Source organism: Aulonocara stuartgranti (genome assembly GCF_965226115.1).
Source record: "Aulonocara stuartgranti genome assembly, chromosome: 5".
NCBI lineage: Eukaryota > Metazoa > Chordata > Actinopteri > Cichliformes > Cichlidae > Aulonocara > Aulonocara stuartgranti.
The window spans coordinates 40,140,868-40,165,286 of NC_138943.1; the positions used below are offsets into that span (position 1 = coordinate 40,140,868).

General features: G+C 43.1%; 1 protein-coding gene across 2 annotated transcripts in view; it reads left to right on the plus strand.

The window, feature by feature from the left end:
• The window catches only part of cntn2 (contactin 2), an 81,550-nt gene extending 60,390 nt beyond the window's left edge, over positions 1-21,160 (plus strand). Inside the window, exons 14-23 of one of the 2 annotated variants that reach the window (XM_082534079.1) lie at positions 9,478-9,598; positions 10,363-10,521; positions 11,354-11,503; positions 12,637-12,707; positions 13,182-13,416; positions 14,938-15,053; positions 15,718-15,904; positions 16,632-16,744; positions 17,899-18,067; positions 19,047-21,159. In XM_082534079.1, coding sequence (XP_082390205.1) covers positions 9,478-9,598; positions 10,363-10,521; positions 11,354-11,503; positions 12,637-12,707; positions 13,182-13,416; positions 14,938-15,053; positions 15,718-15,904; positions 16,632-16,744; positions 17,899-18,067; positions 19,047-19,156 — 1,431 coding nt within the window. In that variant the 3' untranslated portion in view covers positions 19,157-21,159. Of the gene's footprint in view, positions 1-9,477; positions 9,599-10,362; positions 10,522-11,353; positions 11,504-12,636; positions 12,708-13,181; positions 13,417-14,937; positions 15,054-15,717; positions 15,905-16,631; positions 16,745-17,898; positions 18,068-19,046 lie in introns of both variants that reach the window. The other variant, XM_082534080.1, reaches the window with a different exon arrangement.
• The last annotated feature ends 3,259 nt before the right edge of the window (positions 21,161-24,419 follow it).

The following is a 24,419-nucleotide window of genomic DNA, read 5'->3' on the forward strand; positions in this document are numbered from 1 at the left end:
ATGGATTATCTCAGTTGTTCTCCTGGCTGAAGTTTGGTCCTTTTACAGCATCCTGCCATGCGATTACATTTGTTCCTGACCACCGAGAACACTCACGTTAACTTTTATCGAGTGGGAAAAAAGTTAGCTTGTTTATATTATGCTAACATAGCTGTGTCGCTAGCGGTCACGTAGCACATCATTATATACCAGCTAGCCCAACTTCAGTAACCCTACAAACGTCACTGCTGTTTAGTTTTCTGTCTTCATTTATGTTGGAAGTGATAGCAGAGCTGTACGTTTTAATTTGTTTCCAAAACCCTGCAGTCAGCACATGCTATATTGTATTTAGATAGAAGCTAGCGAGCTAACTTCCTGCTAACTTCTAACTCCGTTAAATGTCATAAATTCCGTTTTCATGGATGCCTGGATGTTAAACTCAATTGTTACACCTGGTAGAGCAGAACGCTGATCATTTTATTAAAGATGAAAGACTTTAGACAGTTTTTCAACTCTCAGTAATGCCATAGTGATCGTTTGATATATGGACCTGCAGCGGAGTTTAGGCCCAGACACGGCTAGTGACGTCAGACTGAACAACCGGATAACAATAAATAATAATAGATTTTATTTATAGGCGCCTTTCAGACCCCCAAGGTCACCTCACAGTAGCACGTAAACAATACCATAAAAAACATAAGAAAAATGTATATATAGCAAACATGGCAGATAAAATTTAGACATAAACAGTCATAAAAGTATAAAAGCAAATATAAAAACTGAGCAGGTAAAAATGGCCTAAGACAGATCAGGTGTATGCAATTCTAAACAGATGGGTTTTGAGTAGTGATTTAAAAGTGGTGAGACAGTGTGTGGTCCGGAGAGCAAGTGGGAGTGCATCCAAAGTCTCGGGGCAGAACAACTAAAGGCTCTGAGTCCCATGGTAGTCAGGCGAGCAGGTGGAACTGACAGAAGGGAAGCTGAGGAAGAGCGGAGTGTACGAAGGGGCGAGGATGTGTGGAGAAGATCGGATAGATATGGAGGAGCGAGGTTATGAAGCGCTTTGAAAGTGAGAAGCAGGATCTTGACACGGAGGTGAACTGGGAGCCAATGGAGCTGTTTAAGAACTGGTGTTATATGTTCAGTGGATCTAGTTCTGGAAATAATACGAGCAGCTGTATTTTGAACCAACTGCAGTTTATGGATGATTTATGAGGTAAACCATAGAGAAGAGAATTACAGCAATCCAGATGAGATGTGACGAGAGCATTGACAAGTATGGCGGTACTGTGTGGTGTGAGTGAGGGACGAAGAGTAGAGCTGGGTGTCATCTGCGTAGCAGTGAAACTGGATGTTATGCTTCCTAAAAATATTACCTAGGGGTAGGAGATAGATGATAAAAAGTAAAGGACCCAGGACAGAGCCTTGGGGTTCACCAGAATTAACTGGAGTAGATGCTGATCTGTGAGGGAGTAACTGAACAAACTGTGAGCAGCCAGAGAGATAAGAGGTAAACCAGGCGAGTGCTGTACCATTGATGCCAATAGATGCTAATCTGTGAAGAAAGATGCGGTGGGAGATAGTGTCAAAAGCTGCTGTAAGGTCGAGAATGAAGATGGAGATGAGTCCAGAGTCAGCTGCAAGCAGAAGATCATTGGTGATTTTTACTAGAGATGTTTCTGTGCTGTGACATGAACGGAAGCCGGACTGAAACTGTTCGTACAAGTTATTTCCAGTGAGATGACGATGAACCTGTGCAGCCACTATCTTTTCAAGAATTTTTGCTAAGAAAGGGAGATTTGAAATTGGCCTGAAATTATTTAGATTGGAGGGATCTGAACCGTTCTTTTTTAGTATGGGAGTTATTATTGCAGTTTTAAGGGAAGAAGGAACAGAACCAGATATAAGAGAGGAGTGTACGATATTAGCAATCAGTGGGGCAAGAGACGGGAATGAGAGTTTGACCAGAATTGTCGGCAGTGGATCAAGTTTACACGATGACGACTTTAAGTTTGTAATTATGGAAGATGGCTGAGTTATTGTGGGAAGTTCAAAATTGGACAGAGAGGATGACAGCTGAGAAGGACAAAAAATGCAGATACATTTGACCATATCACAGGACGAGGGCAAGTGTTGATGAAGATTCTCAGTCTTGGTGTAAAACAAGTCCATAAATTCTGAATCCTATCCTGGCCATTTGTGGCCACTTTGCTTTTCGCTTTTCAACCATTTTTGTTCTGTTAATGCCAGTGGAATGAAACTTCCCAAAGGTGTGTATTTTTGTCAGATTTTTTAATTTTCAACATCAGCTCCTTAATAATGTCAATAATATTCACTATATACTAAATAGTTCCTCTGGGTTCTATCGTGGCCATTTGTGGCCAATTGAAACCCATTATAACCACCTTTTTTGATTCCTTGTTACTGACAGTACTATATCATGCAATTTAGGTAAAATTGCTTTCATTCTAAAGTCAACACATGAAAATTGTAGTTTTTAATGTTTTTTACCAAATGACATCATTTACCCATTTTTGGCCAAGCAAGCAATTTCATGTAATATTCTGAGTTTCTAGTAGCAGCCTTTGATGGCCTACCACACTCCAATGGACCAAAATAATGAAACAATTTTGACATAGGTTTGATCTTAAGGATCTAATAGTTTGTGTTTATGCATGACATTGCAGCACAAACATGTATTTGCAAGATAGACTGGAATAAATTCAAACATTACATAGGCTGCAGTGAATTTCTGTGGATGCAGGATATTGAGCTTTGAGGTTCCCAGTCACTTAGCTTTGAAGCACATGCTAAAAGCACTTTTACTCTTGTATTTTTCATCAAAAGATACCATACCCAAAATATTAACTCTAGAAATAAAAACAAAAACAAAACCTGCAGCTGCAGCTGGAGCGCAAACAACAACAAACACTGTTTGTAAACGTGTCCTGGAGTTTATGCAGGTGCAGACAGAGCTACTGCTGTAAGTAAGCCTAACAGCTTCCAGATCATTTATTCTGGCAATATGGCAAGAAGGTCATCACTGCTTCAAGCACTGCCTATATGATCTGGTCAGAGAGCAAGGACAGCAGCAGTCATCTGTCCTTGAAGAAAATACATCTGCCCAAGATGAAGAAACCTCCTCTCCAGAAGATGAGGGGACAATCTTCAAAGAGGCTGACTGCATCACCACTGATGAGTTCTAGCCAGTGCCCGAATCCTCTTCTTTGGGGGAGGATTGGGGTTGGGGGGCATGGAGGTGGAGCCCCCCCCCCCAATGATTGGAGGGCTCCACTCACTCCACTCCACTCCAGACCACTGGAGGGCTCCACTCACACCCAGTTCTCAGGAAGTGTTGTTGTGTTTTGGAGTGAAAGTGTTGAGTTCTGTGGTGATGAGCAATAAACTAGCAGTGTTTATTGAGAGCTCTCGTGTCGTCTGTGTTTACCTCCACATTGGTGACCCCTGACTCGAACATGCTGCAGTCCGATGGTGGCGCAGACTCCGCTCTGGATGCATCAGCAGCGCCAGCCCTCTGCCTCCGGCTGCAGCTACGTTTGCTGTGGCGCAAACGTCCTACCTTGTCAGAACACCGGACTTTTGGCTTCACGATCCCCCGTCATGGTTCGTGCACGTGGAGGCCCAGTTCTCCCTTCGTGACATCTCGGCTGACGACACGAAATATCACCACGTGGTGGCTTTTCTCGACCCGCTAGCAACCCGTCGTGCGTTGACGCTCCTCCGGGACCCACCCACCCGAGTACGCCGCTCCTAAGGAGCTTCTTCTTCGGTGCTATGCCCTCACCGACGCAGAGCGAGCCGAGAAGCTCCTCTCCCTCTCAGGCCTGGGTGGTGGTACGGCTCTCGAACTGATGGCGCACATGCTGTCCTTTCTCGGACCGGACGACGGGGGATTTCTCTTCGCCCACATTTTCCTCAGACAGCTGCCGGCGTTCGTGAGAGCCGGCCTCGCCAACTCTCCGCTTCCGGGCACGAAGGATTATCGCTCCCTGGCTGAGGACACGGATCGTATTCAAGTATTCAAGTATTTATTTTTATTGTCATTGTCAAAGAACAATGAAATTGCGTTCTCCGGCTCAATATTGAGCTCTTTTATTTGGTCACTAAATTGCCTCACTGGCCACTAACACACCATGTGTGACATTGCTTTTGGCCATTCATCTCCTCCTCCCCCCCCCCAAACAAAAGAAAGAATAAATACATAAATAAATAAAGTAAAAATAAATCATTGTAACAGTTACTGTTACTGACCTGCAATGATGATAAAAAAACATATTAGGTTTCACCATTTATATGCTAAAAGATGTGAACTTTATTACTATTTTTACTATAATAATACATAACCTGACTGGTATTCAAAGGGTATAATATCAGAATTTGAATTATATTTTGGTTTTTATGACTAGAAGCGGTGCTAATTTAAAAAATCAAGTCAATGAAAGTAGAAAAATGTTTTAATATATATGAATTTTATAGCATTTTGTAAATGTAAACAGGGGGTGGCCATTTTTGGCCACGAACAAGCTGAGAGGGATTTTTTTTTGTTTTTCTCTCACTGCACAAAAAAACCAAGATGCATAAAACTCATTGATACTTTTAATTATTGCTATGCATCTAACCTCCATCATGGTTAGAAAATAAATCAGTTTGCATGTATTATTTAGAAAAAAATGGGGATTTTATGCTTTTATCCCTATGTAAATCATTACAATTATGTGATTTAACTGGTATTTAAAGGCTTAAAATTATGAATTTGATTGAAATTTTGATTTTCATGAACAGCCCTGATGCTAATCTAAAAAATCATGTAAAAAAAACTGGACATTTATAGCATTTTGTAAATGTAAACAAGGGGTGGCCACTTTTGGCCACGAACAAGCTGAAAGGGGTTTTTTATGTTTTTCTGCCACTGCAGAAAAAAACAATGTTGCATAAATGTCATTGATGGTGTAAATTATTGCTATGCATCTAACCTTCATCATGGTTAGCAAATAAATCAGATGGCATGTATTATTTAGAAAAAAAACTGGGATTTTATGATTTTCTCTATTTATGAGTTGTTATGATTATGTGCTCTAACTGGTATTTAAAGGGTTAAATTTCAGAATTTTAATGAAATTTTGATTTTGATGAACAGCCCTGATGCTAGTCTAAAAAATCATGTAAAAAAAACTGGACATTTTTCTTAATATATAATAATTTTATAGCATTTTGTAAATGTAAACAAGGGGTGGCCATTTTTGGCCACGAACAGTCTGAAAGGGGTTTTTTATGTTTTTGCTCTCTCTGCACTAAAATAACAATGCATTATAATCAATGTTGATGTGAATCAATTACATGCCCCAGACTCTACTATTAATAATACAAGAAATTTCAGTAGCAATGCAATTATATAAAATTGCGAGATTTGAGGTTGTCGTCCAGCTGGTGCAGTGGACAAACAAACTGGTGTTTAAACGGTTAAAATATAAAAAAGTAATAATTATTTTATATTTATGGAAAGAACTGGTTACTTAAAAGCTTTATGCAAAAAAAAAAGGCAACAAAACAAAATTAATAAGAAATTACAGACCTAATCTGTAGGTGGCCACTTGTGGCCACGAACAAGCTGAAAGGGTGGTGTTTTTGAACAGATTCAGAGGGTTAAGGGAAGAAGGAACAGAACCAGATATAAGAGAGGAGTGTACGATATTAGCAATCAGTGGGGCAAGAGACGGGAATGAGAGTTTGACCAGAATTGTCGGCAGTGGATCAAGTTTACACGATGACGACTTTAAGTAATTATGGAAGATGGCTGAGTTATTGTGGGAAGTTCAAAATTGGACAGAGAGGATGACAGCTGAGAAGGACAAAAAATGCAGATACATTTGACCATATCACAGGACGAGGGCAAGTGTTGATGAAGATTCTCAGTCTTGGTGTAAAACAAGTCCATAAATTTGTTGCAGACTGGCAGAGTGTGTATGTATGGCAAAGGTATCTGGGGGTTTAACAGTATTGTGTAATGTAGAAAACAAAGTGCGAGTGTTTCCTTCAGCGGATTCAATAACAGAGGTGTAGTAAGCAGATTTAGCATGATGAATAGCTTCTTTATAGTGTTGTATATGACTGAGATACATGTCCTTGTGAATAGTAAGTCCTGTTTTCCTGGAGAGACGTTCCAGGCGGTGTCCAGTAGCTTTAAGTTGGCGAAGTTCAGATGAGTACCATGGTGCAGAGCGAGAGAAAGAAACAGTTCGAGTTTTTTGGGGAGCCAAGGTATCTAAGAGGTTGATAAGTTCATTGTTATAGTGAGATAGCAGGTCGTCTATGGAAGCTGAGGCATCAATGGTAGGTAAGTTATTAATGCCATGGGAAAGAGCTGATAGATCAATGCCCCTAATATTTCTAAAAGTAATTGAGCGGTTTTGTTTATTTTTGTATAGTGGGAGACTAACACTGAATAAAACTAATTTATGGTCTGAAAGAGGCCAAAACAGCACAGTTCTTAGGGGTGACACCAATGCAGCAAACAAGATCCAAAATGTGTCCTTTGGAGTGTTTGGGAACGTTCATATATTGGTGTAAGCCAAAATGGTCCAGACAGCATATAAAATCTCTTGTGGCTGAATTTGATGTGTTGTCCATGTTAAAAGCAGTAGTATATTTGGAGATAAGAGCAGGGTTTCAGCGAGAAAGTTAGAAAAAGCAGTTAAAAAGTCAGAGTTGATTTTAGGTGGACTGAACTGCTATAGGCGATCTAGTTACTTCATTAATGAATATAACGGTGGCATAACTCACAGGTATATGCTTTTAAATGAGATTAATGTCTATTTCACGTCCCTGCTCCTTACATTTAACTGTTTCATGAAAGTTGATGTAATAAGATGTTGCTATAAAGGTCTAGCTCAGGGGTCGACAACCTGCGGCTCCGGAGCCGCGGCTCTTTAGTCCTTACACTGCGGCTCCACGTGGTTTGGGAAAATAAATTAGAAGTATTTAGCTGAAGTGTATTTTATTTATGTTCTTTTATAACTTGTAGTTCTAAATTGAAAGATTATTGTGATATTAAAATATAAAAATAAAATTATATTCTATTATTATTGCTCAAAATAAGCGTCACATCAGCTCCACCGTGAACTGTGTTAAAACAAACACGCTCACGCCTCACAGACGACAGCTTACAGTCCTGTAAAGATAAAGTGACTTCGTACAGCCCCGACCTGCAGACGCTGTGCGCAGAGGTTCAGGAGCAGACGTCCCGTTGTAAACATATCACAGCAGACCCGACGATGTTTCCATGAACGCGCTTTTCAGCATCTCTTTATTGACCACTGTTCACACACGGTTGCTGTGTGCACACAGCCGGCTGTAGCTTTGCAGCTCACAGCCCGACACACACCAACACAACAGCACAGACGTTAAGGCGGCGAGGCATGATTGCGGGTGCCGCTCAGGTGTGTCGCCTCCCCTGCAGCGGTGCAGCAGACCACGCCCCGCCACACACATTAACCAGGTAAAATACATATTTAGGCAGAATTCTGCAAATATCTATTTTTCATTGTTTATATCTTTTTTATATATATATATATATATCTTTTTTAAAAGTCAGGTCAAGGCTCCAAAAGCCCAAAGGCGATATAAGGGCAGCTCACAGCAGTTTTTGTTTGCTGGATCATTTTAGTTCAGCTTTCCTTTTGTTATATTTCTTTAAGAGTTCAAAATGTGTTAGTTACATAAATAAAATGTAATTTTCTCTGTAGCACTTCATGGATGTCATAAGCAGCACACCTTAGTTGTTTACACAAAGCATAAAGGTAAAAAACAGTATATACAGTGTTATCTTCATCTTAGATGTCACAAAGTATTTGTGGCTCCCAGAGTTTTCTTTTGCGTGGCAACCGGCTCCAAACGGCTCTTTGGGTCTTAAAGGTCGTGACCCCTGAACTAGCTTAAAACTGGCTGCAGTGTCTTGGCTAGCTATTGTCAGGGCTAAGGATAGGCTGCATACCTAGCTGTTCTTTAGCATGTTTAAGTTCCAGTTTCATTGAAGCTTTTGAATGCACATGACCTGAGCACTGAAGAAATAGCATCTTTTCCTCATAATAAACATGTTCTTTGTATTAAACCTCCAGTACCGATATCACTTATCCAGTCGCTTTCCCTCAGCTTTCACTCTGGTTCTTGGTCTGTGCAGATGCTTGCAAAGAACTGAAGTTGTGTTATCAGCATATGCAGTTGTTTCGGCCCTGGATGCTTTTCCACGTTTTTTATCTCGTCTTTGCACAATAAAAATAAATGTCCATGTCCACGCTCTGGACTCACTGTTTTTCTCCTCTGACACCTGAAATGAAATCAGCTGATCAGAGTGAGAGCAAGAACTGACAAGTGGGAATTGGAGTACTGGGAACCAGTTTTCTTCAAGAATCCGATTCCCCAAATATACTCAGAATGACCGAACTCCACTTAGACTCATGACATTTGTTTTCTTTCTCTCTCTCTGTGTGTGTGTGTGTGTGTGTGTGTGTGTGTGTGTCTGTGTGTGTGTGTGTGTGAGTGTGTGTGTCTGTCTCTGTGTGTGTCTGTGTGTGTGTGTGTCTGTGTGTGTGTGTGTGTGTGTGTGTGTGTGTCTCTGTGTGTGTCTGTGTGTGTGTGTGTGTGTGTGTGTGTGTGTGTGTGTGTGTGTCTCTGTGTGTGTCTGTGTGTGTGTGTGTGTGTGTGTGTGTGTCTGTGTGTCTGTGTGTGTGTGTCTCTGTGTGTGTCTGTGTGTGTGTGTGTGTGTGTGTCTGTCTCTGTGTGTGTCTGTGTGTGTGTGTGTGTGTGTCTGTGTGTGTGTGTGTGTGTGTGTCTCTGTGTGTGTCTGTGTGTGTGTGTGTGTGTGTGTCTGTCTGTGTGTGTGTGTGTCTGTCTCTGTGTGTGTCTGTGTGTGTGTGTGTGTGTCTGTCTCTGTGTGTGTCTGTGTGTGTGTGTGTGTGTGTGTGTGTGTCTGTGTGTGTCTGTGTGTGTCTGTCTCTGTGTGTGTGTGTGTGTGTGTGTGTGTGTGTGTGTGTCTGTGTGTGTGTGTGTGTGTGTCTGTGTGTGTGTGTGTGTGTGTCTGTCTCTGTGTGTGTGTGTGTCTGTGTGTGTGTGTGTGTCTGTCTGTCTCTGTGTGTGTGTGTGTCTGTCTCTGTGTGTGTGTGTGTCTGTGTGTGTGTGTGTGTGTGTCTGTGTGTGTGTGTGTGTGTGTCTGTGTGTGTGTGTGTGTCTGTCTGTCTCTGTGTGTGTCTGTGTGTGTGTGTCTGTGTGTGTGTGTGTGTGTGTCTGTGTGTGTGTGTGTGTGTGTGTGTGTGTGTCTGTCTCTGTGTGTGTCTGTGTGTGTGTGTGTGTGTGTGTGTGTGTGTGTGTGTGTCTGTGTGTGTGTGTGTGTGTGTCTGTCTCTGTGTGTGTGTGTGTCTGTGTGTGTGTGTGTGTGTCTGTGTCTGTCTCTGTGTGTGTCTGTGTGTGTGTGTGTCCTTTCAGAAGGAAAACACTGGTGACCTGTTGATTGTGAGGGCTCAGCTGAGCCAGGCGGGGACGTACGTGTGCACAGCTCAGACCGTGGTGGACAGCGCCGCAGCCTCAGCTAAGCTGGTGGTTCGAGGTGAAACAGCTGTCCTCTGATGTCATACTCTCACTACTCTGCATTTACATAATAAGGCCTGTTTTGGTTTTGCTGTATAAAACCCTGTGAGGTGACTGTTGTTGTGATTTGTATAAATAAAGATGAATTGAACTGAACATAGATTATAATGCTTGTGAGCATGAGTTTTAGATCACACTCAGAACACTGCCAAGCATTACCTGTGAGGGTCCCGTCTATGGACTCGTGTGATGTTTAAGCTAACACTGCATGGGAAGACAGCTTCAGGGCAAAGAGACCCATATGATAGCTTTCTGTTTTAATGAAAGCAAATGTAATTAAACTCACATAGTAGTTTTTAAAAAAGATGAAACTGTAGTTGTCACACTCATGTTTTTCAAAGACAGCACTTTATTCTATGCACTAAAGCCGCCTGTGTTTATTAAAGGCAACTCAAAGGTTTGGAAAGCTGCTGGACAAGAATAATCACAGAACAATGATAAGATGGGCAGTCACACTAAAGCAAGAAGATAATAGGAGGTGGATTTGCAAAGGAGAAAAGGGATCACAGGTTTTACTGGGGAGTAGCTCAACCTATACAGCTGTAATAAGTCTGGAGTTAGCATAGCGCCTCCTGGTGTTAAAGTAAGGATTTGGCATCTACGTAGCAGTAGGCAGATATCTGACATTGTGTGACGTGTGTTATGGTAAACCAACCTTTACTGCTTTACTCTGTCGATGTGGAGATTGTGTCATATGTTTAAACTTGTCTCTGGTTTGAACAGGACCCCCAGGACCTCCTGGAGGTTTGTTGGTGAAGAACGTGGCTGAGACATCAGTGGAACTCAGGTGGAGCCGTGGTTACGATAACCACAGTCCTATCGGCAAATACGTCATCATGGGCCGCTCTCCTCTGTCGTCTGAGTGGAGGAAGATGAGGACAGGTGTGTGTGTCTTTAACCATACACCTGAACAAAAGGAGTATTCTTGTTGTGCTTCTAGTAATAACAAAACCACAGTAATAACACAACCAACAATACAATGATAACAAGAATGCAGCAAAAGGATTTCATTCTCACGGAGTTTTTATCGATTGTTCTGAGATGTCAGGCTGATGTTGGTGTTCTCAGCTTTTTCATCACATCCCTGCTCAGAGACTCAGTCAGTCAGTAGCACACACTCCAGCCTCTCCAACATTGTTATAAATAACTCTGTTTTCTCTTCTGTATTTGTCATTTATCAGGTCTTGTAGATAACACACTGAGATGTTTGTCAGGACAGTTTTTACTGGAACTAAAAACTGTTGGAATTAAATGTATACAGCCCTGAATCACATGCGTACAGTCACATACAGACACTTTATATTTGAAGGTAAAGACCCAGAGAAAAACCCCAACAAACAGATGAGCCCCTGTTAGCAAGCCCTCCGTGACAACAGCGAGGAAACCTGCAGCAGAGCTGAGGGCAGACTCACACTGTGAAACAGGGAATAATGCTGACGATGAAACTCAGACGGACGTACAGGACGAGTGAAGATGGTGGCGATTCAAACATGTTGCTGTCCGTCTGCATGTCAGACTTCTTTAACACGCTTCTGATGGAAGCGCATACATGAAACCTGTACAGCATTAGTATCAGTATACTCACACACTCATCGGGTCGGGTTGTTATTAAAGTGAACTGGGTGTGTCTGTGTTCATACATTAGCACAGTGTTGGTCAGTAAAACTTTCCTATCAGTGTTTTTGATTGAAATAAACGTGTCACTGTGCACCAGATCCAGTGAACATTGAAGGAAACGCAGAGTCAGCTCGTGTGACAGGATTGATTCCCTGGACGGATTATGAATTCCAGGTTATCGCCAGCAACATCTTGGGCAGTGGAGAGCCTAGCATGCCTTCCCACATCGTTCGGACACTGCAAGCAGGTAAGTTGCACATTTGAGGTAGTTTGGACAGCTGTTCATGAACCAGATGTTTACATCAGAACCAGCTGGTTCGGAGCTGCCTTAGTTCTTTCTGGCACAGGTTCACCATGGTTCCTCTGGCCCGTACTGATATCGTAGCATCTTGCAGTTGATTTGTCAGCTCCTGTCACATCCCAGAGGACCTCTGTCGGACTGAGATCTGGTGTTACATCATTTGTGTGAAATGAACGCACCCCACGTACTTTTCCTTTCCGTCACTCTGACGTCGGGGCAGTCAGCGTTTCAGTCTCCACTCCACACTCTGCGGTCCACTCCAGCCCCAACGTCACTGAAAAAAGGGAGAATCTGATTACTGAGTGGCAGCAGCTGCCCTGGCACCACCCCTCCACTGCAGCGGAGCCAGAGACACCCGCCCCCCCCAACCCAAGACAGAGAGCTAAATTCAAAGACAACCTGGAATTGAAAAAATGACGTGGAAAGCCAAAATGCCATCTAACTCAAAATGATAGTAGTTTATATGGCTTCCATGTGCTGTGTGTATGCTAATCCGGACATATTCCAAATGCCTGATGGTGTCCTGATCATCTGCTCCCAGGTCTGGACCATCGCTGAGCTCAGGCTGGAAACTCTTAGGTACAGAAACATGTGCTAAAGATGTTGTGTTGGATTGAGGTGTGGTGAGCTTGGAGGCAAGTTCATTGGATCAATTCCTTCATCATCCAGGAAGTGCCTGCAAGCTCTCACATCCTCATGCACCAGGAGGAGCCAGCGTAGGGTCTGACAGCAGGTCCAAGGATTGAGCCGTTGCACTGTAGAGGTCTGTGCATCCTCCTCCCCGGACCATCAAACCGCTCACGTTAAACAGTGTCACAGGCAGTATATATGCCCGTGTACAGCACCATTCATTTCATTAACACTGACGCATATGAAACTGATTAACAACCCACTCTCCTGAGCAGGAAGTTTCATTGATTTGATGCTGTACTCTATTTTTTCTGAGAGTATATAAATACTAAAAAAGATTTGGTGTGTCACTGTCTCTTGAAAGCAGTACTTTCCAGTTTTCAAAGGCACTTTGGTACATTGATCCACACTCGTGGTTCATCTTGTGTCTTTGTCCTGTTGGCCCTCAGCTCCCACTGTGGCCCCGAGTGGACTGGGAGGTGGTGGAGGAGACCGTGATGAGCTCATCGTTACATGGACGGTGAGTGGAAAGGCCAAATGGGTTTTCTCTATTTTCCAAACAGAGCTGAATTTAGGTTCATATGTTTTCAAAGTTTTTCATTCATTCGTTAACAAATAGTCATTTTCTTTTCGTTTCATTCATAAAATGTAATCTAGTATCAGGTTAGTTGTTACAGTTTCATTCTAGTGTTATGGGCCAGGTTATTGTCGGGTGTTCCAGTACAAACAGATACTGTGATTTTAGAGGCAGTGTTAATGAGACCGAGGTCTTAATCGTCCACTCTTGGGCCAGACCCAAAACGGTGGTATTCCGATTACAAGTAGGAAACAGTATAAGACACTTACAGAGATTCAATTAGACAGAAAGACAGAAACACGAGCAGTTAACCATGATCAGTACTGGAGATACTGTGGTATCACTGTGATCATGATGGTGTTACTGGGACAGCTGGGTTCAGACTTGGTGTGTGAGGATGTCTGATTTTGTCTCCAGCCCATGGCCAGAGAATACCAGAACGGTGACGGCTTCGGGTACATCTTGGGGTTCAGAAAGAAGGACACATCATCATGGACAGAGGTGCGAGTTCCACGTGTAGAGTCCTCTCGACATGTTTACTACAACAGCAGTCTGGCAGCGTACACTCCCTTTGAAGTGAAGATCAAAGCTTATAACCGCAAAGGAGAAGGCCCGTTTAGCCAGGTGGCTGTGGTGCACTCTGCAGAGGAAGGTGAGTACCGCTGACGTTCAGCTACTTCCACCACGGTGTGATCATTGTGGCAGATGTCCCAGTGTCCGTCCGAACTGCTCTGATCGCATCACTGCTTTGTACAGAAGTAGTTTGTGGTGGATGTGCTTGTGCACACGAAGATGTCGACTGGTTCACTGTAAACGTTGAACTGACTCAGTGACTCTGAGCTCACCTGCACAGCGTTCTGTTTAAATGACATGAATGAACCAAGAAACTGTTTCTTACTAAACACGTTTGTGGGACCACATGAGAAGTGTGCCACGGTTCCTGTTTCCAGTGTAATCTGCTTCTATCATGGAACCAGTCCACCATCCCACCACATCCCAGCTGTAGATATGAGGTTTGAACACTGCTCAGATACTGTGTGACATTCAGTCAACAGCAGGTTGGTATTCAAAGCTGAATGTACTGGTTTCTACTCTACCAGAGCACTCTGAAGTGAACGTCCAGTTTACCAGCAGCAGCATCTTAGCATGTTGGACTTAAAACACACACGAGGTAGTTAGGGAGGTGAAATACACCAGGTGATTACTCAGACAGGTAAAAGAACACAGAGACAAGACTGATTTGCACAGGAGACGCAGAGGACAAGAAACAGAAAGAACCTGGTATCAAGAAAGCATCCATCCATTCTCCTCCTCATGTCTGAGTTTGTGGAGCAGGAATACAGAAACGCAGACGCGCTAACTCGAGTGTACAGAGCTGGAACTGAAACCACCGCCATGAACAGCCTCTGTAGCTGTTCATGGCTGACTGAAGTCTAGCCTAAAGAGGTCTCAAACTGTGGGAGTGCACCCATGCCTCTTTAACTCAGCTGCAAAGACTTTCTCATTATTACTGCAGTCTTGTTCCAGCCGCGGTCCTGCCTCTGTTTGCAGAGCTGACACTCAGTGTTTCTGAATAAACTCTAGATACTGGAAGTCTCACCTGAATGTTTAATGAGGACATTAGCTGAAGCTCCCAACCTGCACGTCTACAATACATAATCTATATAAGCTCAATTGGTTCTATATGTCGTTAGCAAGTTTACACATCTGTGTACTTAATTAAGACAAGACACAGTGGTGTGTACAGTCAGCTCCTACTTCACTTGCAGGTCCATACACCATTCTTATACTTAGAGACATGAGACAAACAACATTTCAGATCCATGCACGATGGAAGGCTGTGAGAGCACGGGGCAGGGATCAGTTTCCAGTGTTTCTGAAGATCACAAGAAGATTTCTAATGTAACTCCACCTGCAGTCTTTTCTGTAACCACTAGAGGGCAGCCATAGTTTTAGAAAGGGTCACAGTCAGCTCACTTACAACTTGACTGATGGTAGTAGTCCATGTAATGAAAAGCCTGATACATATGGGCTGGTTAATCAAGCACAGTAAGAACATGGTCAGCAAAGCTGCAGCAGAAAAGTGGACAACACTGTAAGAGTATATAATTATGTGAGACAGTGCACATACTGCACATTGCTAACCTTTTACACTCTGGCTGACTCCTCACAGAGCCAACCGTGGGACCTTCCAGCATCAATGCCACGGCACTGTCCGCCTTTGAGATCCAGGTTTCCTGGGAGCCTGTGCAGCAGCTCAGCACCAATGGCATCCTGAGAGGATACGAGGTGACGAACTCAGTGACTTCATCCCTGTAAAGCAGCATAGCCTGTAACTATCACAAATATGTGGACAACTGAGAAAACATATCGTGCAGTCACAAAAAGCTGGTCTCTTAGGTGATAACTGTGTGTATGGGACACGCACGGCCTAAATGACCACAGTAAGGAAAACGTTTCAGTAAATAATGTTCAGAATATAACAGACCAGGAAAATGTCAAAGGAAAGGAAGCTAAATAACCTGACATATTGATAGCACACAGATAGCTGGAGCAGTAGCACAATGCATGCATACTCACAGTATGTGTGCTCATTAAAGAGTGAATGCTCATCCACAGGGTGCAGCCATGTATCATCAATTTATATCAAACTACGAGCTTAAAAACAGCAGGAACAGATATGTGGAGGAAATAATAGAAAATGACAGCAGTCTGATGGCTTTGTATCATGTAAAACCTTGTGTTATTTCAAACTTTGTCATGTGCTGTGGACAGCATGTGTGTCTGAAAGTGAAGGCTCTGAGTACTGTTCACATGGAGTTTATAAGACAACATTAATAATAATAATAATACCTTTGAAGAAACCCAAGGACGCTTTAAAAAGAGTATAAATGTATAAGCTGAAGAAAGACGAGTGAAAGGTCTGTAGTGATGTGTCATTGTGCGTTAACAGATCCGGTACTGGCGGCAGCACGAAAGAGAAGCAGCAGCGGACCGCGTGAGGACGGCGGGCCTGGAGCCGACAGCCAGGGTGTCCGGACTTCGACCCAGCACTCGATACCACGTCGCTGTTCTGGCATACAACAGTGCCGGCACAGGACCGCCCTCGCCACGCACCGCCGTCACCACCAGGAAACCACGTACGGGTGCAGCGCTCTCTGTTAGAAAGATGACAGCACAGAGCACGTAACATAAAGCAAAGACAACTCACTCACAGAGACGTCTGCTCTCACACCCGTGCAAAGGACACACGAACCTTTCAGACCATATACGACTGCGTTTAAATTATGCAGGTGTAACATCCAGCTGGCTGCTCGTTGGTGTTTGCTCTTCACGATAATACATCTCAGATAATGAGAATGTCATGAACACATTTATTTCTTGTAATTTAATCATAAATGTCATATTTTATATCTTCAATATTCATTACATGTAAGTGACTCAGGACTTATTTTGAATGACAGCTCATTAAAATCAGATTAATTCAATGTTTCTGTCCTGGAGGCGAGCAGGCCCCAGCACAGTGATGCCCGACAGGAAACCATCCTGCTTTGCTTCTGCTGACTGAGTCAACCACGTGCTTTTATAGGAGAGTTTACTCTGCTTACTAAAGTTAAAGCAGATCTGAAGCTTTAATCACTTCAGATGCAAATGTTCCCTTTGGAAGCTGCATTCATGGAGCAGCTGTAAAGCTGCGTCCAGCAGTCTGTGCTCTTCTAATCACCACTCTGTCTGGTGTGACTTTGTTATACAGGGTCAATACCCTCACAGTGATACACATGAAAATGGCTGCTGTTACTCAGGAGGCATCATTTCTACTGAAAGGGATGAGCTCGATTCTTTTGAAATGTGCTTTTTCCTTCTCAGCTCCCAATCGTCCTCCGGGCAGCGTGTCGTGGAAGGCTCACGGCTCGCGGGTCACGGTGAGATGGGACCAAGTGACAGCCATGCACAACGAGTCAGCCATACTGGGCTACAAAGTGAGTCCTGGATCTAAATACGATTTATGTTATTGATCCCACATGTGGAGAAATAATCCGAGTGTTTGCTAGGCAAGCGCGTTGCATAGTCTTAATGCATAAGAGCTGGGCCAGGCTGTTACAGAAGTAAGCTGCTGCCTGTCCGGTGATGCAGATGGTGGTCAAGATTAGCTGTGATACACTTTCACCACCCTGTACCAGCAGCGTCACATCTGCAGGTGTTTGCAGCGTGCAGCCAATCACAGAGCCAGCCTTCCTGATCAGTTTATTTGGTCTTATTCAGTCCTGAGCACTCTCTGTGCATGCATGCTGAAGCATCATCAGCTTCTCACATTTTGGAGTTTCCCCTGGAAAATCTTAAATGGTTGTGACCCTGAGAACGTTGTTATCTTCTCCTAATATTCATATGGAGTACACGTTGATACCTGTCACCCACCTGCATGCTTATTAACAATAATAAAAGACTTGTAGTGGGATTGGGATACCAGTCAGCAGGATGGTCTGCACTGGCTGCTTGACCAAGTGCAGGAAAGCCCATTAGTCTGAGCATGTCTCCAACGTGGCCCAAGGACATTTGATCTGTGCTTATTTTAAACTGCAGCTTTTGTTCATTTGTAATGGTCCAACGTGTTCTGTCACTCTGTGGGCAGGAGGTGGTTGATATGCTTTATACATTTGAATCTGTATTTACGGTCGGAACTTAAAGCCACTTGCATGTAGCATGGTTTACAGTACTTGTGACTTAAAAGAAAGTTTGTAACAGTCGATCATAAGAAAAGAGCAAGCCTGCGATCAGAGCTCACAGCTGGACAGTTAGCAGTGCTGTGATTTGGCTTTGGGAATATAAAAATGTTATCCTGGGGAAAATCCTTCTTTTTCCTCCAGCATTCAGGGACTCGAGGATTGTCATGTCTGTATTCTGAGCACATACAGGTGTGTTGGATTAACTGCTTTCTTTCTGCTGCAGCGCTCATGCTCGGTAAGGTTCATCGTGAAACAGCTCACCTCATCGTGGAATTATGTGAACCAATAAACTGGCTGTAAAACAAAGTCAAAGATCTTGTTTATAAGCTTGTGTCATGTTATAATCACCCAAAGATAACTTTATCAAATCAACAGATAAACACTGTAAAAAGACTTTGTTCTGTCTCCAGGTTCTGTACAAGCACGAGGACCAGGCAGCTTTGAAGTTTCTGGACAAGACGAAGACGTCAGTGAGCCTGCCGCTGCCCAAAGACAAGGCTTACATTGTGTTGGAGATTTGGTCATGGGGCGAGGGCGGGGACGGGCCAGCACACGAGATTATCGTGTCCCGGGATTCAGGTGACAAATCAGGAAGCACAAACCATATATTTCTCCGGTTTAATAGTTCATTAGTTAAAAAATAGTGCGAATAATGAAAGGAAAACACTTTTTGCTCCCTGGCTGTGTTACATTAGGCCAGATTTGCTTCGTGGTTTCCAACACAGGCCTCTGCTGCAGCATCGTCTCCACGCAGTCTAAAGGTTTCTAAACTGTACAGACTCTGTTAGCTATGACAGAGTCTGCTCTAGTCTTCTTGAGGGAAACCAGCCACATGGATTTTGTGCCCCTGTATTTCCATTGGTGAAGGCAGTGATTCCAGAGCCTCTCAGTGATACACTCCCCTCCTCAAAGACTTGTTTTAGCTGTCACTTCAGTCCTCTGTGGTCTTGCAGGCCTTTTCACGCTGCTCTGCTTTTTTTAAGGTTGAGGTCGATTTGGAAAGTTTTCATAGCTTTTCCAGCCTCGTGATTGGGTCCTTCGCTTATATTCACGATGACAGTGAAAAAATGAGCAGGCCTCACCTGAATGTGGTTATTGGTCAGCTGTCCAGCTCATTTGAAGCCTGTTAACTTTGGGGACTGTGTATAGAAACATGTTTACTGTGCACTCTCAGGGACCAGTGAAAAGCCGTTATACAAACTCTATTCACCTTTTTACCTGTTTGCAGCACTTTGATTCCATGCACGTACGCTCTTATCGATAAATAGTTATGCAGAAGAAAAACGACCCCTGGAACCTGCATTTATCCAAGGCCATGTTATCTCCGAGATATGGTTTGATAAGGATATTTATAATGTTGATCATAAACATTTATGGCTTTAAATGTTAGCCGTTTAGTGCATGCTGGTTATAAATGAAGGTCAAGCCAGGAGATGTTTTTATTTGTGCACGTTTCTTGTTGTCGTCTAGGCTTCCATAGCTGTGATAGTAATGCTGTTTCAAGTCAGAGCTATAGCCACATGTACGCTGAGCTGTCCATGTGCTCTCTGTGTTGTAGGGACTGGTATGATGGTGCAGAAGGATGCCTCCTCCACACTGCCCTGTCCCCATGCCCACCTCCTCTCAGGCTTGGCTCTGCTCATTTCTGCGGTGGTGTCAGGCCTGTGATCTCGGCCAGTCGGAACTTTTTCTTATGGGTGGCTTGAAACTAATGCTCTCCTTTATGGATAGGTGGGTGTGGGTCCGGGGGTGGGAAACACGGGGATTCGCTTTTAATAATGACAAGGATCTTTGTAAAATGTCTGCAGGAGGTATTATGTTTGTGCACTGCTCTCAGTATAAACCATGCCTTACTGGGACACATGTGGCTGACACATGTGTCCTTGAAACTGTAGTTGGCAGGACTTCAGGTGTAAATGTAATAATAGAGTCAACGTGGTGGAGGTCTGCGTGTTCACACTGAGGGCAGGTTGCTTACTGAGTCTACAGGTGATGTTAGAGCATTTGTCACTTTACCAACTGAACGTGTGACGAAATACCAGAGAGGCTGATGGTCAAGCGTTCTGCTAAACCTGCCAGGTGGCGAATTAGAGACAGAATCCAGCTCTTTCACCTGCGTCTCCTGTTTGAATCACAAAGTGCTTCTCTTGTTGCTCACAGTGTGAACACAGCATAAACCCGAGGCTCTAAAGAACTGCTAACTGTTGTTTCCAGCTACTGTCTCTGTGCTTGTCTCACGTGTCTAGATGATTATTATACTGTTTGATGTCTTGTTTCATTTCAGGGAATTGAAATTTGATTGTATTTAATTCTTTGTTGATGTTTTTTTTGTTTTTTCTTTGAATCGTTTTGACAGGAATGTAAAAATACTTGTGTTTGTGTTTCTCGGGTTTACTCTCAGTGTCTCTTGTGCTGATAGGCTGAGATGAAAAGGCCAGAGCAGCAGGGATAGATGACCGATCACCAAAGTTATCAGCAGTGTTGTAAACTGTCCTCACTGTAACCCCGTTATCAGCTCTTATGTAACGATTCTGCTCCACCACACTTTACAGGAAACATGTGGCCGCTGTCATGTACATTTTTATCTACAGCTCGAGAGTTAAGATCAAACATACACGTCACGTGCTGAAAACTGCTGTTTTTTTATTATTTTGTTGTTGATATACTCAGAACCTTTGACTTGGTTTGAATGGTAGCTGCTGCTTTGGTCTAAGCTGTTGGCAGGAATGCATCGTTTTGGTTTTCTACCCGTAAAACACTGCAATGCTTCAAACTGAGTTTGTACTGGACGAGGTTCTGTTGTTATTTTACATCTGTACCAAATGTTATTGCTAATGCATGCAGCGCTTAATATGCTGTTCATTGTTAATACAGTCTGTTCCTAAGTCAGTAAGTGAGAAGTCACACTGGTGGATTTTTACATTCCTGTGTTACGTCAGTCACACTGTCTAATGCTGAGTCATCGCCATCACTTTCCCCTAATCCCAACCATATATAGTAGCATTGTAGGATAAGTTTTCTAACATCATTTTATTGTAATATCCCCAAATAATCTCTTAAAGACATAAAATCCCCCTTTTAGCCACATCACGGTTTCTTAATAATCTGCTCAGAATAATCATGGAAATAGTTCTGCTGTCCTTACACAGGATAACAATCAATACATGACTGATAGCTATACAATGCAAAAGGCTTAATAAGAGAAACTGATGCTATGAGAGGAGGCTGGGGAAGCTTCAGACAGGGAGCGTGAGTATGAGTCACTAGCTTGCTTTTCTCTTTGCTGGTGTCTGATGGCACCAAGCGTAGTGGTTGTCAAAAGGCTAGGAAGGGGGATTAATTAACTATGGAATAAAAACAGATTAAAAATAAAAGACTCAATATGGTGGACTGAATAGACTTCCATACTCATGCAGATATGTGCAAGCCACGCTGAATGCACCACCTTGCTAAAGCAGTGTTGGGGTATGGATGAGCCTCGCCATCCAGGCCCAGCCAATAAGTCACTGAGCCCCTTAGCTGAAATCTGAAAGTACACTTCTACTACAACTTACACAGATGAATATCATTTGGAAATGAAAACCTAAACACCCTAATGCTGATAAGCTATTGCAGCGCAACTAGAGATCAATGTTTGGTGGAGCAGCTTTGGAGCAGATTTCCCCAAGAGTGAACTATGAGCAAATGGTTGCATATACATGCCGTTTTTGTTTTGGGGTTTTTTGGTGAATAAAATGACTTGAGATGACCCCCCCCCTTCCTCCGCCTCCATATAGGTTGGTTGCACAGAACATATGGTCTACTGCCTAAGGTGAGAAATATCTCCTCACCTTCTGCATGCAGTGTTGAGATGCAGTTGATGGAAGATGAACTTGAATGTTAGTATTTATGCTGCGAGCGCTTCTTGGCTTACTTAAGGAAGCTGTGGAAGCAGTGGATCACCATCTCTGTGTCAATCCAAGAAGATTGCAAAGCATTTAAGGCTATTACTATAGTTTTTTAACCTATCAGAAGAAGGTCACTTAAGCTTTTATCCCCCCATTCAGCCAAAGGGGAGAATGAGAGGTGCAGACATGTGCCGACAATCAGAGGATTTCAGATTCATTTATTTTTTTGACATCCTGTTATTTTCAGCTGACATTGAGAGACAACTGAATTTGGCTTTACCTCAGAGATTCTTGAATCCTTGTGCACAAGTTAAAAGATGCATTTGAAGCCTGGGGAAGCAAGAGTGGCCCAGGGAGCGATTTCATCTAGCATAAACAGAGGACAACAGAGACAGCGCTCCCAGCTGAGCGAGAGATTTACATGCTGTTTGCGCTCACCAGAGCTTACAGATGGTACAGACTTGTATATGTGAAAAGTGTAAATCAAGCTCTTGCAATTGCACAGCACTGAGCTTGAAGCTGGAGCGAGAATTGCCAGGAGAATAGGTTGTAGTCCTAACAGAAATGCTATTACACCGTAGAACTTCATGGATGATGATGATGATGATGATGATGATGGGATTGAAGAAAATGTTCCCCAAAATCAAAATGACTGAAAGGCAACCAACATGTAAAACGACACAATCGCACGAAAGGCGAAAACACTTTGTTTTCACTGACTGCTGCAAAAGAAAAGGCCAGCTCAAGGAGACAGCGCTCCCAAGGTGGAAGCTGGCGGAAAGATTAAATCCAATCCAAGAAAACAATTAATCCACTGCTTCCCTCCAGATTAGCTGAAGAAATAATGAAAATCACTCACCCCAGAAGAATAACCTCCAAACTATGCAAAGTAATTTCCAACACTGATGTATCTATCGCGCTACCAACACTCAAATGGGAAAATGACCTGGAGTGCTCCCAATAACTCCCAATACTCCCAATAACATTTTCTCCATGACCAAAAATGCAAACATACACAGTATAAATCAATTCACCCCCAACACAAAGGATAATGTTTAAAATGGGTTTAGGGAGCACAGACACTTGTTCACGGTGCACTTCAGGGAGGTCAGACGATTACTTCACCCATGTGGTGTGTGTATAATCATCAGTAGTCACTAGTGATCACGTGATTTCCCTTTTTAATATAAATAACATGTTTAATGTCTGCAGGATGAAAATTGGATTTTTTTTATTAGAAATTCTACCGAACAATCAGGCTGGGGTCTAACCCTAACCCCAAAACATATTATTAGTAGTGCTGTCAATAGATAAAAAAAATCTCGATTAATCACAATTACTTGATCAATAGCTTGGTTGCAATTACTTTTTTTCAACTTTATATTTAAGCCTGTAACTGACATCTAAACAACATAACTCAAAGAATGTTAAATGCTTAAATCCAAAGAGAGTTTGAATAGTCTTCTTCAGTCTGTCAGCACAGGTTCTCTCCTGTGAAATACAACTTTTTAACAACCCATATACTAATAGGTAAGTATACATATATAATAATATTAGTGCTGTCAAACAATTAAATTAAATTATTGAACTTAAGTGGGTCAAAAAGCATTTCCACTGGCGCAGACCTAGTTGTGGCATGAAGCTTGATATAGCTGAAATCAAGAGATGTAAGCTTCTGTCAGATGTTTAACTCAAGCCGTAAATAATACTGGTGCTACTAATGAATTTTTCACAGGTGTTTATTGGCCCAAAATAACTGGACCAACATGTGAGCACAGATAATGATAACACCTAGCTACAGCTATCTACGTACAGACAGAAAATGATTTTTTCAAATGTTTGTGTATGTTAGCCACACTCGACTTAAGTGAGGTGATGAAGCAAATACGAAAAAATGAATCGTCACAGTCATTAGGTTTAAGTATAAAACAAAAACGTCACTAAATGTTTTGGTTGTCCACATGAATCATATACTGAAACACACCAAAATCAAGTTTCAGAACCAAACAGTGTAAAAGAGGTTTCCTGTGCTATGTTACTTGACCATCTGCGAAGCCTTCGCTTTGGAAAAGAGGCTGAGAGCGACATGGGTGTGACACACAGACTCTTAAGCTATATCTCTGGTCTTTAAATACACTGAACAAAAATATAAACGCAACACCTTTGTTACTGCTCCCATTCCCCATGGGATGACGTAGAGACCTAAAATTCATTCCAGATACACAATATAACCATCCCTCCCAAACAGTGGTCACAAATCAGTCCAAATGTGTGGTAGTGGGCACATCTGCTATATTGAGATAATCCATCCCACCTCACAGGTGTGCCACATCAGGATGCTGATCTGACATCATGAGTAGTGCACAGGTGTACCTCAGACTGCCCACAACAAAAGGCCACCCTGGAATGTGCAGTTTTGTCTCACAGCAAAATGCCACAGATGCCACAAGCAATGAGGGAGCGTGCAATTGGCATGCTGACAGCAGGAATGTCAACCAGATCTGTCGCCCGTGCATTGAATGTTCATTTCTCAACCATAAGCCGTCTCCACAGGCGTTTCAGAGAATATGGCAGCACATCCAACCGGCCTCACAACCGCAGACCTCGTGTAACCACACCAGCCCAGGACCTCCACATCCAGCAGGTTCACCTCCAAGATCGTCTGAGACCAGCCACCCAGACAGCTGCTGGAACAATTGGTTTGCACAACCAAACAATTTCTGCACAAACTGTCAGAAACCGTCTCAGGGACGCTCAACTGCATGCCCGTCGTCCTCATCGGGGTCTTGACCTGACTCCAGCTCGTCGCCGTAACAGACTTGTGTGGGCAAATGCTCACATTCGATGGCGTCTGGCACGTTGGAGAGGTGTGCGCTTCACGGATGAATCATGGTTCACATTGTTCAGGGCAGATGGCAGCTGAGAATGTCCCAGTTCTTGCATGGCCAGCATACTCACCGGACATGTCACCCATTGAGCATGTTCGGGATGTGCTTGACCGGCGTATACGACAGCGTGTACCAGTTCCCACGAATATCCAACAA